At 38.8% G+C, this 19451-nt stretch overlaps 3 protein-coding genes across 4 annotated transcripts in view; 1 reads left to right on the top strand and 2 right to left on the bottom strand.

Moving 5' to 3' along the window:
• Nucleotides 1–431: 431 nt before the first annotated feature.
• LOC149131258 (TP53-regulated inhibitor of apoptosis 1-like) lies at nt 432–6503 on the bottom strand. The gene is made up of 2 exons (XM_089341038.1): nt 6174–6503; nt 432–4493 (listed from the first exon to the last, which is right to left on the bottom strand). The coding sequence occupies exons 1-2, from the start codon at nt 6435–6437 to the stop codon at nt 4398–4400; spliced, it is 360 nt and encodes a 119-aa protein (XP_089197164.1). The 5' UTR covers nt 6438–6503; the 3' UTR covers nt 432–4397.
• Nucleotides 6504–6650: 147 nt separating this feature from the next.
• LOC106868694 (glutamyl-tRNA(Gln) amidotransferase subunit C, mitochondrial) lies at nt 6651–11320 on the top strand. 2 transcript variants are annotated; one of them, XM_014914081.3, is made up of 5 exons: nt 6651–7034; nt 8819–9008; nt 9310–9479; nt 10648–10751; nt 11216–11320. In XM_014914081.3, the coding sequence occupies exons 2-5, from the start codon at nt 8895–8897 to the stop codon at nt 11239–11241; spliced, it is 414 nt and encodes a 137-aa protein (XP_014769567.1). In that variant the 5' UTR covers nt 6651–7034; nt 8819–8894; the 3' UTR covers nt 11242–11320. The 2 variants fall into 2 exon arrangements, with proteins under 2 accessions (XP_014769567.1, XP_089197163.1); XM_089341037.1 differs by lacking the exon at nt 6651–7034 and adding an exon at nt 7561–7701.
• Nucleotides 11321–12700: 1380 nt separating this feature from the next.
• LOC106868691 (uncharacterized) overlaps nt 12701–19451 on the bottom strand; it is a 19451-nt gene continuing 12700 nt past the window's right edge. The window contains exons 2-6 of the mRNA XM_089341030.1: nt 18826–18856; nt 18035–18221; nt 17713–17853; nt 15199–17484; nt 12701–14412 (exon numbers count right to left, since the gene is read on the bottom strand). Of these exons, the coding sequence (XP_089197156.1) occupies nt 13602–14412; nt 15199–17484; nt 17713–17853; nt 18035–18221; nt 18826–18856 (3456 nt within the window). The 3' untranslated portion in view covers nt 12701–13601. The remainder of the gene's footprint in view (nt 14413–15198; nt 17485–17712; nt 17854–18034; nt 18222–18825; nt 18857–19451) is intronic.

Here is a 19451-nt window from a genome sequence, read left to right as displayed (position 1 = left end):
GGCACCAAACCTGTGATAAACGAGGATAGATGTATTTATCTCCCTTTTCTCTCCTATATGACTGAATGGCTGGTTAACCACAGGTCAAATAGATCTTTGATTAAAGGCATTCTTATAGTGACCATCCTGTAGTAGATTGCACCAGCGCTGGATTAACCATTAAGCAAAATAAGCACATGCTTAGGGCATCAAAGGAAGGAGGGGGAACCACAGAAATGGTAAATGGCTTACGGCACAAAAGAAATCACTTTAAACTTGCTAAAATGTAGAAACACTGCCAAATCGGATTGGAACCCGGTGCAGCTCCCTGGCTTACCAGTTCTCAGTCAAACTGTCCAACCCATGCCAGCATGGAAAGTGGACGTTAAACAATGATGATGATGATGATAAAAGGAGATATATAGAAAAAAAATGGAAGCCAAACAGTGGAAGAAAAGAATCCAAATAATTGTTTATTTACAACAAAAACATATAAATGTCCCTGCAGACAGTTGACGAGACTTCAGGAAGGAGGAGTGAGCATTGAAGAATATTCTATTACAGCAACCATTATTATGAAGGTGGGAGGCATTTTGGTGCCATTTATTTGGCACGGCTGATTCGATGTTCATTTACTTCATATCAAACATTTGAATACTTCTCTTGCTCTGTTTAAATGTGAGTATATTTCTCATTGTGCGTATGAGGAAAGGGAAAATGCTTGTCAGTCGTGTTCAATTAATAAATTACGTCAATCTCTGCTTCTCTCATAGCTAAGTGTTTGTCAGTTGTGTTCAGTTAATAAATTACGATGTCTCTGTTTGTGTGTGTAAGCATCTAATTATGGTTATATATATAGTCTCTCTCTAACTCACTCACTCCATTTGTATATTTCTGTATATGCATGCATGCATACATGTATGTGTTTACCTCCAGCACAAAAAAAAAAAAAGGGTCTGAATGTCTCGGTGAGCCAGGCTTTGGTCATCAACACCTAATTGTCTCATTTCATTATTATGATGATGATGATGATGATTATAATGGGGGGGGGAGAAGATGACTCTTTCCAATGACCAAGAATTAATGGCGCTGTGACACAAAGCTGCCATCAATAAACAATAACGACCCCTTGCTCGGGAGTCCCCGACCACTGAGCCATGGCTCATTTAGTACTGGGCTGCACAGAAAGAATAAATGCTTCAATTGTATTTCTCTTTAACTGATTACTGCAGTTGACAGTGTGGCTTAGTAATTACGGCATTCAGCTTATGATCATAAGGTTGTGAGTTCAAATTCCCAGTCATGCACTGTGTCCTTGAGCAAGACGCTTTATTTCACATTGCTGCAGTGCACTCAGCTGACAAAAAAGTGAGTTCAAATTCCCAGTCATGCACTGTGTCCTTGAGCAAGACGCTTTATTTCACATTGCTGCAGTGCACTCAGCTGACAAAAAAGTGAGTTCAAATTCCCAGTCATGCACTATGTCCTTGAGCAAGACGCTTTATTTCACATTGCTGCAGTGCACTCAGCTGACAAAAAAGTGAGTTCAAATTCCTAGTCATGCACTGTGTCCTTGAGCAAGACGCTTTATTTCACATTGCTGCAGTGCACTCAGCTGACAAAAAAGTGAGTTCAAATTCCCAGTCATGCACTGTGTCCTTGAGCAAGACGCTTTATTTCACATTGCTGCAGTGCACTCAGCTGACAAAAAAGTGAGTTCAAATTCCCAGTCATGCACTGTGTCCTTGAGCAAGACGCTTTATTTCACATTGCTGCAGTGCACTCAGCTGACAAAAAAGTACCTGTAATTCAAAAGGGCCAGCCATGTCCCATTCTGTATCATACTGAATGTCGCTGAGAACTACAGTAGCCCTTTAGCATTCAGATTATTGTCAAATGCAATGCTTATTTATTAAAATTTTTAAAAAACTTGTCATGCATTCTCTTGTAGCTTTGAGATTTTGATAATGTGATTGCTTATTTTTAGAATGACATTATAGGACAGATGGCAGAGGCCAGATCTGGCCAGTTTGAAGATAAAATAGATTTGTGCTGCATATGGCTGGTAAGGATGCTAAAGGGTTAAAGGTACATGCCTGTGGAGTACTCAGCCACTTTCACATTAACTTTGCGAGCAAATCAAATGGAACCCATTCCCTAGGTGGGGTTTTTTATTATATATATTACATAATGTTATTCTTTTATTTGTTTCAGTCGTCTGACTGTGGCCATGCTGGAGTACCGCCTTTGAGTCGAAGAAATTGACCTCAGGACTTATTCTTTATAAGCCTGGTACTTATTCGATTCGCCTCTTTTGTTCAACTGCGAAGTTACGGGGACATAAACACACTGACATTGGGTGGTGGGACAAGTACAGACAAAGACACACACACACATATATATATATATATATATATATATATATATTACAACAGGCTTCTTTTCAGTTTCCACCTACTAAATCCATTCACAAGGCTTTGGTTAGCCCAAGGCTATAGTAGAAGCCAAATGCCCAAGGTGCTATGTAGAGGGACTGAACCTGGAACCATGTGGTTGGGAAGCAAGCTTCTTAACACACAGCCGCACCTGCACCTATAAATGTTATATACTCTTTTACTTGTTTCAGTCATTTGACTGCGGCCATGCTGGAGCACCGCCTTTAGTTGAGAAAATCGACCATTTTTATGTTATAATTACATTATACATTAAGCACTTTGTGTTTTGTTGTGTGATGGATCTCCAGGTCCAGGGAAGAAATTGTCTTGCATGAATCAAGTCTGTAGTGCAAAGAAAGATTGGGGACCACAACTCAACATGGTTACTTGATCTGCTAAAATTAACAGCCATATCTCCCTCTCAAATCATGCTTTGTTGTCTTAAAAAAATAATTAAAAAAAAAGCAAGACAGAAAACAAGGCTGGATGGTGTACTGTAGTGGTGGGTTCTCTGTATACAGGAAAATGATGGAATGGTCATGGCTGGAATGCCTTTCATCATAGGTCTGCTTGATTAGGTTTGACCTGGGGCTAAACAAGAACAAAAAAAAAAAACAGTATTGATTTCCAACATTGACACAAGGTTAAAAATTTCAGGAGAGAATGGTTGTAGTTGATTCAATCCACTCTCTTTTTCACCCCAGTATATAACTGGTAGCTTTATTTTACTGTCCTTGGGTGGGAAGTTGTAAGGCAAAGTCAGTCGATGTCATTTTAAAACTTAGAATGTAAAAAGGAGGTAATCATGAATAGACTTATTAAAGTGGGAAATAAGCAATGAAGAGAGTGGACGTGAAGTGATTGGCGTGCTTGGAAGTATCAACACTGCAAGAGTTCTCCACAGGGTTCTCGAAGCATGATCAGTTAAACAAGTGTTACCTCAGCCTCTTGACTGGAGACAGCTGACACTTTTCCATCATACCCAGCAAAATAAGCTGAGAGCTTTCATTAATGATAATAATAATAATAATCCTTTCTACTATAGGCAGAAGGCCTGAAATTTTGAGGGAGCGGTAATGTTGATTACATCAACCTCAGTGTTCAACTGGAGCTTAATTTATCGACCCCGAAAGGATAAAAAGCAAAGTCGACCTTGGTGGAATTTGAACTCAGAACATAAGGATGGATGAAGTGCCGCTAAGCATTTTGTCCGGCCTGCTAACGATTCTGCCAGCTCGCTGCTTTAATAATAATAATAATGATCCTTTTTCTGCTAAAGGCACAAGGCCTGAAACTTTGAGGGCGGGGACTAGTCGATTTCATTGATTCCAGTGTGTAACTGGTACTAATTTCATTGACCCCCACCAAAAGGATGAAAAGCAAAGTTGACCTCAGTGGAATTTGAACTTGGGACATAATGAGTTAGAGGAACTGGCACTAAGCATTTTATCCAATGATCTAACAATTTTGCTAGCTTGCTGCTTTACACAACAACAACAACGACAATAAATAATAATAATAATCCTTTCTACTAAAAGCACAAGGCCTGAAATTTTGGGGGAGGGGGACTAGTCGATTATATCGACCCCAGTGTTTCACTGGTACATAATTTATTGACCCCGAAAGGATGAAAGGCAAAGTTGACCTCGATGGGATAATGATGATGATGATGATGGTTTTTGGTTTAGGCACAAGGCCAGCAATTTTGAGGGGAGGTGGTTGGTCGATTCCAACAACCTCAGAGTACTTGACCGGTACTTCATTTTATCAACCCTAGAGGGATAACAGGTTAAATTTGACCTTGGTGGGTTTTGAACACAGAACATGAAGAGTTGGAACAACTGGCAGACATTTTCTCTTGTTCACAACTGATTCTGTTATGCATCAGCTCAACATAATAATAATAATAATAATAATGATATCAAAATCAACTCTGCTTGTTAGAAAAAAATGTTCTGCTTTTCATGAATTCTTTTCTTCTGGTCATCCACGGCGTGGAGGAGGTGGTTTCTCTTTTTCAGTTCCGAGAACATCCTGTTGTAATTCACCAATATCGATTTTTCTGTCTTTGATGGCTTTCTGCAGAAAGAGAGAGAGAGGAAAGAGAAAATGAAAGACACTAAGTTCTACATTTAAGAGATGAGGAATTCTGTACATTATTTATATTATTTACATTCGACGGATGAGGACAAATATCCGTCGAATGTAAATAATGTGCTTAGTGGCATTTCGTCCGTGTTTACAATCTGAGCATTATAGTTGTTGGGCAAATCAATGAACTGGGATGGCTAGAATTTATTCGTTGACAACTTGGAGGCACATGGCCTAATGGTTAGAGCAGCGGACTCATGGTTGAGAGATCGCAGGTTCGAATCTCAGACAAGGCGATGTGCGTGTTTAAGAGCGAAACACCTAAAATCCACACAGCTCCAGCAGAAAGTAACGGCGAACTTCTGCTGACTCTTTTGCCACAACTTTCTCTCATTCTTTCTTCCTGCATCTAGCAGTTCACCTGTGATGAACTGGCTTTAAGCTAATGAAGTTCATAATAGTTTAGAGAGAGAGAGAGAGTATTGGAGAATTTGTTTTTGTGTGTTTGTAAGTGAATAGGGATATTTTAAATGATTATTAGTTCCACAGATAGTTCTGACCAGTCAACTGATTGGGGATACGAAAAAGAAAAGAAAAGAAATTATCACGAGTAAACAAGGCAGTGTTTGGTTGGTTATACCGTGAAGGTAAGGACACGTAGCTTAGTGGCCAGGGTATTCGAATCATTATCGTAAGATCGTGAGCTAGATTCTCAAACCGCTTCATTTCACGTTGCTCCAGTCCACTCAGCTCCCGGAGAACTACATTAAGAGTAGACGTGCCGGTGGAGTGGTCAGCCACTTGGACGTTAATTTCACGAGCAGGCTATTCCGTTGATCGGTTCAGCTGGAACCCTCGTCGTCGTAACCGACAGATTGCTAGTTTTTTTTTTCTATTTGGTGAAACTGCCTCACACACGACACATTGAAAGAAAAACGGTGACACCCCAGCAAAGCTTAGAGTCCAGACAGTTACGCCACTACCATCACCATTGTTATTTCTATATGGTTGCTCGATCTGGTTGAAATAACAGCCAAATATCCTTCAAATTACATCCTATCATCTAAATAGAGAAAGGACACGTTGGACAATGTAGATCTAGATATATTATGGCAAAATAAAATCTGAGGTGATCACTATCGGAACACCATTTTTGGTTACAGGGCTATATCTGTCTGTGTGATTAGAGCTGACTTGGATTAAGTAACGATTGTAGTACGGGTATTAATATAGTCCCTTGTGGGTATCAGTCTACTGGAAGAGTAATCAATACAAGCACCATAGAACGAACAGGGAGGAAGAAAGATAAATGTGTACATACTAATATACATATATAAATAAATACCAAAAACACATGGCCATACACACACACACACAAATAAAAATACATCTGTGTATACATCCAGACACACATATATAACATTACTGTCACATGCACAGGACGATATACAAACAAATTCACACATCTATATGCAAATACACACATCTATATACACATACACACACACACACACACACATATATATATATATATATATAAACATACATATAATCACAAACATAAACATACACACATATATATATCTTACGTTACAAAAACTGTCACACAATCGTCAAAAGTGTAACGAAGACTACAACAGCAATAGATAGAAATAAAAGACCCCATACAGTGATACATGTCTGGTAGGCCTTGAACATCGGGGTGCAGGCTTCGTCCATTTCTCCTTTAAGGAATTTCTCTGAAAACCACTTATTAAAGCAGTCATCGTAGAATTTCTTGAGAGAGTTACATTCCTCGGCGATACTGTCCATGTTTGTAAACTGATCACAACCTGGTGGAGACCTTGTAGCACTGCGCCACATAAATGAACACTGGATTTTAGCACGTGTGCGGAGGGAGAGAGAGTGGGGTACAGGGACAGAGACACACATACGCACACAAGTATGTGTACATCCACATATATATATAAACACACATACACAAATAAATAAATTTGAAATACTTTGTGTTTGGAAAAATTTTATAAAGATCCTAAATATATATACAGTACCTTCTATTAATTAGAATCTGTAATCTATACCTATATATACATATATAAATAAATATATATTATATATATATATTTACACGCACATGCGCTTTGATACATACGCATACACAACATCTTATAGACATACATATGTCATTACATACATACACATACGCGTGTGAACACATAAATGCATATAAACTCGCGCGCACAGATGCTTAGATGCATACATACACACACTTGAGTGAACACACACATACATACAAACACACGTGAATACGGATATACTGCCGTAATGCTGTAAGGTGCAAGGGGGAATAAGACAAAATGTGAGGTGTTCATGCCTTTATCAAGGGCAATTGAGACGTTTCAAGTAGAATTTATAATTTATAATAGAACAAATGAATGCCTTGTAGTAGTTTCTCGATAAGCTGCAGGAAAGAAGAAATTTGACCGAAACAGAAGAAAAAACTGTGCTATTCATTATATAATTCTGCAAGTAAGTGTGTGTGCTTTTGGTTCTCATTCTATCTTTTATATAGTACCGGATTTCTTATCCGGCTTCCAGAAATCCGGGAATACTGTAAAGAAGTTGGTTAATTTGATTTGCATGTAGTGTTAAAAATAGTTTTGTTAAAGGACAGAACTATTTTATATGGATTGATGAAGCTTAAACATACTCTTCTTTAGAATTGTATTAATTTGTAACCGTACCGTTTAAATAAAATCATGGTCATTGCTTTTCTTCATTTATTTGGCATACCTACATTTGTGTGGTATATCGTTTTTAATTTTTATCATTATAACACTGTATGTATGTTACATTATGATATAAGTGGATTAATAACTATCAAACAGACCCTGCTTTAGAAGTGTTTTAATTTGAATCTGTTAAATACAATTTAGCATTTTTTCATAGTTCATTTTATATTTTAATTATATATTTCGACTGTGTCCATATAATCAATAAATTTCGAAATCCTAACCACTTCCGGTCCCAAGCTTGCCGGATAATCAGTCCGGTTTTGTATCATTTTGTTTGTCTTACTTTTCTGTCATTTAGACAGCTGGTAACGAAGCTGATGATGCCTGAAACTTGATAAAGTTTGGAGGCTCCTTATTAAAACATTACACCAGAAAGTTTCCCAAAATTCGAAAATTAAAAGGCATATTCCTTTTAATTATTTTGAAACCCTAAACTGCATTTTCATCTTATTCTTAAATCCGACACATGGTTTAGCTGTACACCTGTCTTTTTACATTTTTCTATTGTCTTCCTTCTTTAGATGTACACCTCTTACTCTATATATCTTTTCATATCATTTATCCTATCAACTCCTTTTTTTTTTCGCTTTCCATTTTTTCCTGTCGAAGAGCGTAGGGTCGAAATGTCAAAGGCTTTTCCATTCTTCTCGGGCGTTAAACTAATACACCCGCTTGTTGTTTCCTCATCTTCGTCTTTTGTTTTCTATAAATTTGAACTACACACATGTGTATATAATCTCATGAAAGCGTGCAGGCCGAGCCGAAACGGCGAAGTCCCCGTAAAAGTTTATTTTCTTTTAAAAGTATTGAGTAATGCGAAACTGCATTAGCCCCAGCAAGTTTTCAGTTTAATGTAAAATTGTTTCTACAATGGCTTACCTACACAATTGTGCCCATCCGACTTCGGGATCTTTTCAATCTGTCTGTCAGATTGAAAAGATCCCGACTTCGTTTACTCAAAACTTCCAGAAAAATGGATATTTTGATGAAATTTTCTACAAACACACTTCAGATATTACGATTATATCGGAATTTGTAGTGAAAAAAAAAAAAATTCCGAGCAAGAGAAGAGGAGTTTCGACTTAGTTGCCGCATAACTTTCGGAAAAGTAGGTATTTTTAAATGAAATTATCAACACATACCTTTCAGATGGCTTAGGTTATAATTACATCGGAATTTAATATGAAAAGAAAAAATTGGTGGGCGAGCACACATACATACTGACACACATCACGTCTACAAAATGAAACTTTAAATTTTAAAACGATTGTGATGTGTGTCAGTGTGTATGTGCACGTGTCCAACGCTTTTATTTTTCACATTAAACTCCGATACAGTCGTAATCTACACTATCTGAAATGGTGTTTGTAGAAAATTTTCTTTCCACACAACTCCCATTCATGAGCAATTTCACTTCCCAATAAACAGCTTTTCTCCTCCTTATCAGCAACCCATAATAATTATTCATTCTTCGTTCTATCTTAGATTCTTATCTCCATCTTGTCCTTTTATTTACAGAAGAAATAAAGATAAATAAATAAAGACGAGACCCAGATATATAAATCCAGCGGAACTTCAATTATCTGCTACCTAAATGAAGCTTCCTGCTCTGCGATGGTACCACCTTGTTTCCAGGCAATACACATTGCCTCGTCTGTTTCAAAGGCCCTTACCCCTGACTCTAGCATCTCACTACAGTTACTCTAAGGTAAATATTAAACTGGACATTTAAAAGGTTGTGGTATTATATACAGGTATTCTTTGGTGGTGTTCCTTTCAGGTGTTGGGCTTCACGGGGGCAATGGCCAAGACCTTTGGCATTATGTCGTGCTTGAGAAGAAGACCCATGTGGTTGGGAAGCAAGCTTCTTACCACACAGCCACCCTCTGCGCCTATATATACACACACACACACATATATATATATATATATATCAAACAGTAATTTTTATATGAATATATATCAAATTTTTGATTAAAATAACGATCACAGTCTTTATTTCGAACCAGGAACCTCCAGTTGATGCCAAACTTGTAGAGAAGTTGGAAAGGCTATCCCTTGTTGCATTTGATTCTGAGGTTGATGTGCAACGGCTCCGACAAACTATTAAAGCTGCTAATGAAGTTCTGTCTGTGGATACGACTGGGATTGAACCTATGATATCAGTACACGAAGACAGGTAAATCCAGTTTTGTTTTTGCTGCCCAAAGCTGCTCCAGCATTTTGCCAATTTTTGATGGCCCTTTCCCGCCTATTTTTTTGTCCTGCTTTCTCTTTCTCCCTATTTTGTCCACACACACACATTCATTCATACATGTATGTATGTATTTATATCCACACACACACACACACATTCATACATGTATGTATTTATGTGTGTGCCTTTGTGTCTGTGTTTGTCCCCTGCCCTCACCACCACCATTACACGACAACTGATGTCCTTGTAACTTAGCAGTTCAGCAAAAGAAACCAATAGTATAAATGCTAGGCTTACAAAGAATAAGTCCTGGGGTCGATTTCTTTTGCTAAAAAATCCCGTTAAGGTGGTACTCCAGCATGGCCACAGTCAGATGACAAACAAATAAAAGAAATATATATAAGTAATGGGTCATAGTGACCCATGGTTTTGCATCCATGAAGGCCGTAGCTTTGCAGACGACTCTTCAAATTCTAGCCTGAAGACAGTTTAATTCTCTACCTCTCAGAGGTGGAAAGTCGTTAGTCATTAATCAAATGATCATCAAAGAATAAAAGGTCCGACATTAGTGAGGATGGGTTATCTCCCCTATACTAGCTATTTGGAGAGTGGAAGGAGGGATCTATCTCTTGGCCTGCTACTGGATCGTAAGGGCTCTTCCTGGGATTAGTCTGAATGGGGAATCCCATGTTTGCAACACTTGAAATGGATGCATGGTGTGAAGATACCTTGGCAAGTATTCGGCGACCCAGGTCTCAGGAAGTCTTTAAGTATCCTTGTGATTAATGCTATTCTTTTGTACTATAGGCATGAGGCCTGATATTTTGGGGATGCAGCTAGTCGATTACATATCACAATGCCCCCGCTTAATTGGTACTTATTTTATCGACCCCCAAAGGGATGGAAAGCAAAGTCAGCCTCTGCAGTATTTGACCCCAGGACGTAAATCTGAAAGAAATGCCAAAGGATTATAATTATGCAGTCCCCTCCACCCCACCCCACCCCACAACTCCCCTTTTTTCAAATAATAAATTAGCTGCTGCTTCTCCCCCCCCCCCCATCTTTGACTTTTTCATCTGTAGTTATTCTTTTATTCATTTTCCACCTTCTCTTTGTCGCATTATCATCGAAACACTCACCTGATCTGCAGAGCACTGGAACTTCGGTCTGATGTCGTCAAGGAAGGACACAGGAAAGACGCTATACTCAACAATGCTACGAAGGTCTTTGAAGATTATTATGTGGCTCCACCTGGTAAGTGTGTCGCACTTACAATCATAAAACTTCAGTTTCAATTCCGGAACTGGGCAGTACATCGTGTTCTTAACCCTTTTGTTACCGTACTTCTTTTGAGATGCTCTGTGTTTCTTTCAATTAATTTTAAATATAACTGAGAATTTAGTAAAATAACTTAGTTATCAATAAGCTGGCATTAGAAACAAATTGTGACCAAGGTTTGGTGCAAGATTTTCATTCAAAACTTTTGAAAACAAGACATTTGTTCTACAGAACCAGAGCTGATTTCAACTGAGTTGGTATCAAAAGGGTTAAAAATATCATGGTGACTTTATTTACTTTACATTACTTACATTTGACGGATATTTGTCATCATATAATGATGAGGACAAATATCCATCAAATGTAAATAATGTACATAATTCCTCATCTCTTAAATAAATATTTTGTATCTTTAACAGTTTTTCTTATTTGTTTTCTAGGGAATATCCCACTGAAAAGATCTTAAAGAGACAAGCTTGGAATGGAAGCCCCACTGTTTCTGTACATATATATATTTGTAAAATAAAATGTTCTCATTGGTTTAATCTCGTGTTCTCTTGTTCTGGTTTAATTCTTTCCATACCAGTTAGAACTGGAACTAGTAAAAGAAATTAAAAAAAAAAACCCATTCATATCTGCTGGTTCCACCACAATTTCTACATAAGACCCTTGTTGTTATGTTAACCTTTGAATTGTAAATCCTTATGGTATGTGTTTTGGTCGGATGGGCAAAAACTATTGTCATTAAGATAAAAGAACAGCCACATCTATTTTTACTTATATTGTTCATTTAACATGTTTTCCAGCTGGATGGTTTCACAGGAGATGGTGAGTCTGAGGTCTGTGTCAGCCCCCCCAAGTGTTTGCTTTCGCATAGTATTTATGGCTGGATGATGCCCTTCCTAATGTCATCCACTTCAGAGTGTACTGTCTGCTTTTTACGTGGCATGAGCAGCAGTGAGGTCACCAACTTGCAAGACAAGACTTCTCACCTGAGGGAGGTTGTTTTGTACCTGCTTACTTGACTTGGGTGATTTTTACTTTGGGGACCTGTTTTCCTTATGTGGAAGTCATTGAGAGGGCCGTGACAAACTTTTACTAAATATTGTTAAACACGCCTCTGCAAATGCAATGTACATAAGCAATTTACTTTAAATACAATGGACAATCAGGCTACTAACCCCAAGATTCCGAGTTCGATTCCAGGCAGTGACCTGAATAATAATAATAATAACAACATCGAAAAATACCTAAGGAATGAGAACCCAGGTTCGAAATTTCCCCAAGACACCTGATGAAGGCTGGAGGGTGTATCAACCAAAACATTGCGTTAACAACAAACAAGATAAGGACAAATATCTGTCAAATGTAAATAATATACATAATTCCTCATCTCTTAAATATAGAACTGATAGTGTACTGTATGATACAAATAAGATATTTTTTCGAACACAGTGTTGCCATTAGAACAGCAGAAATAATGGGTAAAATACCCTTACAAAGTGAAAAGATTTCTCAACAACCAGCCAATTTATCAAGTATTTCTGCTGTTCTAACAGCAACTCTGCGTTTGATAAAACATCATCTTCTTAGAAAATTACTATTTTAAAATCTCACGTGAGATATTCAGCAACAGTACTTTGTAGAAAAGATTGTTTGCCAACGTAACATGGCAGTCCTGGTTTAGGACTAATGTTGCTGTAATTTAGCCCCGAGAGACATCGTCTCCAGTTGGTTATATGACACGATCCTTACATATTCGAACCAGCTGGAGACAATGTCTCCTGGGGCTAAATTACAGCAACATTCGTCCTAAACCAGGACTGCCATGTTACGTTGGCAAACAATCTTTATCATCTTTTTATTTGTATCATACAATACACATTCTGATGCTTCTAATAAAAAATAAAAAAAGAAACCAAATATTTGTTTGTTTACATTTATACAGATATGATAGCATAGCATTTTGGTAGAGTCATTTTTTTTGCTGCTTATTTAACACATGCACCATTGAATTCATTCAAATTTCTGCTTATAACTAGCAATTCTGAAGTCCTTCAATACACATCTAAAACCTGGTCATTGACATTCTACAGCATTATAACCTTAGATTGTACCTATATGAAGCTATATGAACTTCCAGTTCATATATATATGCAATCATGGATGCTGATACTGTAAAAAGGTAAAGGGGGGGGGAGTAAATTAGTGTGTGTGTGTGTGCTTAATCTTCTACCTGTCCAAAGGATTTTTATAAGTTTGTTCTAAACATCCATTCTTGTTTTCAGACCTTTAGTAAGCCCCTGTTTCATAGTGTATAGAGTAATATAAACTTTTTCTTTCTTAACCCTTTAAACTGGCCATATCCGGCCTAAATAATCTACTTGTTTTATGTTAAAACTAGCCAGATCTGGCTTCTCATACCTATCCTACAATGTTATTCCAAAAAATTAAACCCTCCCGTTATCGAAACCTCAAGGCCACAAGATAATGCTTGATAAAATGTGAATAAATAAGCATTACACTTGACAGGGTTAAGTCCCAAATTATTCTGGTGGTTGAAAAAAAAAAAACTGTGAGAGTGTATCATATATGATGCATAGAAGCCATGGAAATGGATCCTATATATCACATGATACATAGCATAGGCAAAGGGCTTGCAAATGCGTATAATGATGACTAACCTGAATCTGGTTTAACGGAAGACATCGATGTCTTTTTAAGACAAGAATTTCAGACTTTTTTTGTCTTTTTGGAGTTTTTAACCTAAACAAGCTACCAAAATTGGATTGGTCACTCACTCACTCACTCATTCTCTCTCTCATCTTATTTTGGCACTGCATTCTCACTGACAATATGCTTTATGAACATCTCTTTCACTGAAGAAAGGAACACTTCATGGTTTGGTCCGTTAAGAAAGCGCAAAAGGCAGTCTATTGACCTCTTGCCCAGGCACACTTGACCCAAACAATATTTTATGCAATCCTTGCTGAGATCATTGTAGCTGTGCAATACAGCTGCATTGTAAAATGCATCAGCTGTCTTTTCGTCAAGGTAACACTGAAAAATAACACAGGCAAGATATTTCCGCAGTTTGTCCAGCATATAACGGTCAGTTAGGCCCATTATGTTGAGCAAGTCATTCTTAGTTAGTTTAGTTTTCGGCCAGTGAAGCTGTTGGATGGTAAAACACTTCAAGCTGCAACCGTGTAGATAATGGACGATGACCTCTAGAGCTTGTGGGGTTGTGTAACCAATCTTTACCTCGTGTGTTTCAGCCTCAACAAAATCACTGAGAAGCATAGCGCTGAACACTTCTGATCGACTCGTCACAGCTTCCTGATTCACAAGGATTTTTTTACCATTGTCCGTTACAAATGCTGTGTTTCTCTTTGTGTTACTCAAACAGCAGTCTTGGGTGTCCGAGGAGTTGTTTCCAGGCAGAGTCTGTTTCGGATAGACCTGTTGTCTGTCAACGTTCTGTAAAGATGTCGTCACATTGAGGTGACGCGACAAGTAATTTAGACCCAATATAACAACCTTCGACAAGTAGCTTTCCGGTTCATTTTTAATGATGTTCAGCAGGAGATCAAAACCACGGAATTTTACTAAGAGTTTCTCTTGAACATTTCGGCACCTAAAAAGAGACAAATAAATAATAAATCATCATCATCGTTTAACGTCCGCTTTCCATGCTAGCATGGGTTGGACGATTTGACTGAGGACTGGCAAGCCAGAAGGCTGCACCAGGCTCCAATCTGATCTGGCAGAGTTTCTACAGTTGGATGCCCTTCCTAACACCAACCACTCCGAGAGTGTAGTGGGTTCTTTTACGTGCCACCGGCACGAGGGCCAGTCACACGGTACTGGCAATGGTCACGCTCAAAAAGGTGGTTTTTACGTGCCACCTGCATGGGAGCCAGTCCAGCGGCACTGGCAACGACCTCGCTCGAATGATTTTCTAACATGCCATCAGCACAAGTACTAGAAGGCAACGCTGGTAACAATTACGCTCAAATGGTGCTATTTACGGGCCACTAGCACGGAAGCCAGACAGCTGCTCTGGCAATGAATATATAAAATAATTAAAAAAGGAGAACTGTTCTTTGATTAAACAAAAAAAAAATAAAATGCCTGACCTATGAGCCACACATTGTTTCTACAAGGGGGTGCTGAAAAGTTCCTGGCTTTAAGGGTATCACAAAAGGCCTGGTTGGAGGCCCAGCCTTCTGAGTTCTTTGACAGAGCTTAGAAAAACTGAAGGACCACTGCAATAAGTGTGTGAATCTGAGAGGGGAATATGCTCAATAAAATCGTAATTAACCGATCCCCCTATAGTTTCTTTTACTCATAGCCAGGAACTTTTCAGTGAGTTAAAAAAAGGAAGAATAAGAAAATTTATGGATAAGCATCAGTTACTTACCTACACAAGAATGGTAAACATGCAACCACAGAATCCTGTTGCGGGGTCTTTTTAGTCAAGTGCTGTGCCAGCAGAGAATTACCAAAGTGGATTTCTGCCACTTGGCTGAAATCATTTAGAATAAGTTGACCAGCTTTAAAGAGATCGTCCAAGTCTTTGATGTAAGAGTCGACAGCAAACGCACTATTGAAATTTAGCATGGTGCCCCTGGAGGGTGTCCAAAACAACTTGCTTTGGCTGTCCTTTCTTTGGTCCCATGAAGTCATCAGTTCCAGAAAGATCATTGCTGGAGCCATGAATGTAATGAGGGACTCGAAGCAGAAAGGATTACGTACGACCCGGCTGAGAATTCGGATGCTACGGGGATAGGCAAAAGGAACTTTACCGATGTAGTGCAGCAAACACCAGAAGCTTTCTACAGTGGCTAAAAATTTGGATGGATTTTCTTTCTGAGACACTCGAGAAAGCAACACCAAAATGTTGTTCTCTGTGGTGCGAAGTGCCACATGGCAATCACTCAGCATCATTTTCTCCCGTTTCTTATAAAGGCTTTTCGTGAATTCCTCATTCTCCACACTGTTGGGGGATAAATCTTTTACAGGAGAATGGGATGATTTCTTTCTGGTCTTTCTCCATCCTTTAAGTGTGTCTGCTGTTGCCAATGCTACAGAACTTGATTGTTCCTTTCCGACGCTGTCACCAGTAGCCGAGACTGTTTTCGAAGTAACCATGGCAGCTGGATCCTGCAGGTCATCTTGAGATCTGTCATCATCACTATCTTCAGAACTGAAATCATCTCGTAACTGAGAGCTGTAATCTGGGCTCCAGTCTGGGGAGTGGTAAGAGGAGTTACTGAAGGGACTAAGCGCTGAAGACCCATTTGACACTTCATTGCCAAAATCCTGCTTACAAGTCTGGCCGTCAGTGAAATTGTCTGCACTCCACTTTACATCGGTTTGGTAGGTGGGGCTGTCGATGCGAAACACATAACGTTGTGGAGTCTGTTCTTGTTCTTTCTTTTTGCCCTCCTCAGATGGTGCCGAAACCTGATGACAAATATTTCCTTCAATATTCTCATCAACACCAATCTTATCCTTATCATCGTCATCGACAACATTATCCTTCCCACAGTCGTCATCACAACCAACACCACTATCACCACAGTCATCATCATCTTCTCCACTTAAGGGTAAAATTAAAGATTCTGATCTATGTCTATTTGGAAGTTCTTTTGTCCCCGATGCTTCTTGCTTTAAAAATTTCATTTGGGGACTTTCAGATTCCAATGCTGCCTCAGAAGAATGGTAACTGTCCACTTCTGACAACGGTCTTTTACAACTGTTTGAGGAATGTATTTTATCTTCACTTGTCACTGGTTCAGTTTCCATAAATTTCGTTTCTAAATTAACATTTACAGGAGAAGATTTACAATTATCTTTTGGAACATTCGTCAAGGAATCTGAGCAGCTGAGATCAGCATCTGAGTCTTTTGTAGTATTTGAGAGATTTGTTGAAACACATTTTGCTCCAGCCTCTTTCTCATTTTCTTTTACAAGAAGTTTATCACTTCTGTTTTGCTCTGTCGGTGGTGAACCTTTAAAGCCAGGTTTTAATTTTTTAGGGGAGACTTCTTGCAAAACTGAACTGTCTTTAAGTCTGGAATCACTGTTGCTGTTCTCACTGAGCTTAGAATATTTTTTTGAGGAGAAGGAATTTTTACCTTCCTCTTCGCTTCCATCAGAGAATTTCGTACGCTTTTTGGTTGGATAACTCACAATGTTTTCAATGAGGGACTTTACAAACGGCCCCGTTTTTGGCAAGTTAAACGAGAAACCAGCGCACCGCTGAAGATGAATAAATAAAACAGGGACAAGCCCCCTCTCCAAAAGCATATCAAAGCTCACTTCATCATAGAGGAAGTTCACTAGGGCACTGATTATGCGGTTGTGAAGAGTACTGTAAATCAGATCTTTGAGGGCTTCGATAAACAGCATCAACACATCACTTTGGCGTAGTTTCACTCGGTTCACAGCCTCGTTACAAAACAAACACAGTGCATTGAGTATTTCAATTTTACGTACAGTTGACACTTCGTCGTCAAACTTGTTCTTCATTGTCTGGATTCCTCCCGAGCTACCGAGTGGCGGACGTATGAAGTTGTGTCGACTCAGGTAGATGAGCACTCGGAGGGCATTTTGCGACAGAGTGCCACCTTGGTTGGAGATTTCGACCAATGTAATAAGGCCGTCTGCAGTTAACACTTGCTGGGCAAATTCTACCGAACAACTAGAAATAGAAAACAAAGAAAACCATTTAAAATCGAGGGCTTAGTTTTACAAACTTTATTTAGAATTTTTACAGAAAAAAAATGTGTGCAATTTCAGGGGTTATTTCCCTTTGTCTGTCCTTGTTTGTCCCCTCTATGTGGGCAATAAAGAAATAAATATTTGAAACCAATATTTTACTTAAGTTCCAGTGTAAAAAAGAGAAAAAAAGGAAACAGGAAATACTTACTTGGTTCGTCCTAAGTCAGCCATTGTCTTAACAGCAGCAGACTTGACCATGTGTGGAGCAAACTTGGAGAGACGAGACAGAACAGCTATACCATTGTAGTTGATAATGGTTTTGTTCAGCTGGGTGGAATCAGCAAATAACCTGAGAGTTGAAAAACAAAGGAAAAATATAATGGACTAGCATCCTGCTCAGTGGGAACATTGTGATCTTGGTCACTTATATGGTCATAGAAACTAGACAACTGACCCTATGAGGCCTAAGACCCAAGAAATTACTTACTTACATATATAAAATTATATATACACACACATATATATTTTACCTGAGTGTATGACAGTATGTTAGTTGGCACTCAGAGTCATTGGTATACTCGAGGAGTTGAACGATTCGCTGTGTAATGTCTGTCTTGTGGATGATCCTACGACACGCACAATCCATGGCAAGGTTGGCCAGAGTTCGGCAACAACGACGTTGGATGCTCTCTTTGTTGCTCTCCAAAAGAATGCTTTCTGCAAAAAAATAAAAAAATAAAAAAAAAAGCAAAACATGATGAGAGTTTCTCAAGGAGGGAAGAGGAAGGAGTTTAGCATCGGCTTTTTTGTGCTCTCACAATCGTAAATAACCTACATTTTTACCTACCATTCTGCTCCCCACAGTTTTATGAAGACAGCAGTGCTTGGATTATGAGTAGGTAATGGAATATACGAGAAATAAGAATGGGTGCAAAAATAAGAATGGGTATGTGGTTAAGAAGCCTGCTTTGCAACCACATGATTTTGGGTTCAGTCCCTCTCTAGGGCACCTTGGGTAAATGCCTTCTACTATAGCTCTAGGCTAAGCAATGCTTTGTGAGTGAATTTGTGTGGAAGCCCATATGTGTGTGTGTGTGTGTGTGTGTGTGTGTATGTATCTATGTTTCTTCCCACTGCCATCGCTTGACAACCGATATAGTGGTTCAGCAAAAGGGACTGATAAACTAAGTACCAAGCTTACAAAAGAATAAGTCATGGGGGAGATTTGTTCGACAAAAGCCGGTGCTCTAGCATGGCCGCAGTCAAATGACTGGAACAAGTAGAAGAATTATAGAGTAAAATAATGCGTGTGTGTACTTACGGAGAACTCTGATTCCTTGATATTTGAGAACCTAGAAAGAACAAACAAGAAAACTTCGATAATCACATTACTCTTCATATTTGCTTGGTACAAAATATATTTTATTTCAGGAGTGTGTGTCACATTCAGGACTGTCACAACAGTACAAGAGACAAAGGTTATATGAAATAATGTCAGACAGACTCATCCTCAACTAGTGTCTTATATTGCAAGTGAAATTTGTTTCTGCTCCTTTCCATGCTCTAAATTTGGGGTTAACCATTGTAATGGTTCAGTTAGGTGGGAGTAATTTGTAACGGCAAATGTGATATATGTAGAAAAGCATGTGAGGTAAAGAAAGTTAATTTCTTCTCGTACATTTGTGTACATGTTCTCATTGCATATTTAAGAGATGAGGAATTTTGGAATTTCAACCATGTTTTGTGGTCTGCTACCACAACAGCTCCTTTATAGGATCCAGTTAGCTGAAGACATCATCAGGAGGAACCACGTCCGGTTTCGGCCCCTACTCCTCTACCGTTTTGACGTGGCGGGGGCCCCTCCTTTCGGAGGTGTCTTCAGCTCTGGTGTTGGGTGCATGTCTTCTTTCTTCTATTCCCTGGCCTCTTCGATGCAGCATCAACGAG

This window comes from Octopus bimaculoides, chromosome 24 (assembly GCF_046866305.1).
Source record: "Octopus bimaculoides isolate indiv1 chromosome 24, ASM4686630v1, whole genome shotgun sequence".
Lineage (NCBI taxonomy): Eukaryota > Metazoa > Mollusca > Cephalopoda > Octopoda > Octopodidae > Octopus > Octopus bimaculoides.
The sequence above is the reverse complement of the archived record's forward strand: the minus strand, read 5'-3'. Positions and strand labels throughout refer to the sequence as shown.

Bases quoted from the DNA above. Each gene is read 5' to 3' on its own strand.
- LOC106868694 (XM_014914081.3), top strand. From the start codon at position 8,895: ATGAAGCTTCCTGCTCTGCGATGGTACCACCTTGTTTCCAGGCAATAC. The intron at 9,009-9,309 runs GTAAATATTAAA...ATTTCGAACCAG, and splicing joins CTCACTACAGTTACTCTAAG to GAACCTCCAGTTGATGCCAA. The intron at 10,752-11,215 runs GTAAGTGTGTCG...TTTGTTTTCTAG, and splicing joins TTATTATGTGGCTCCACCTG to GGAATATCCCACTGAAAAGA.
- LOC149131258 (XM_089341038.1), bottom strand. From the start codon at position 6,437: ATGTGTGTCTCTGTCCCTGTACCCCACTCTCTCTCCCTCCGCACACGT. The intron at 4,494-6,173 runs GTATGGGGTCTT...CTCTTTCTGCAG, and splicing joins CCTACCAGACATGTATCACT to AAAGCCATCAAAGACAGAAA.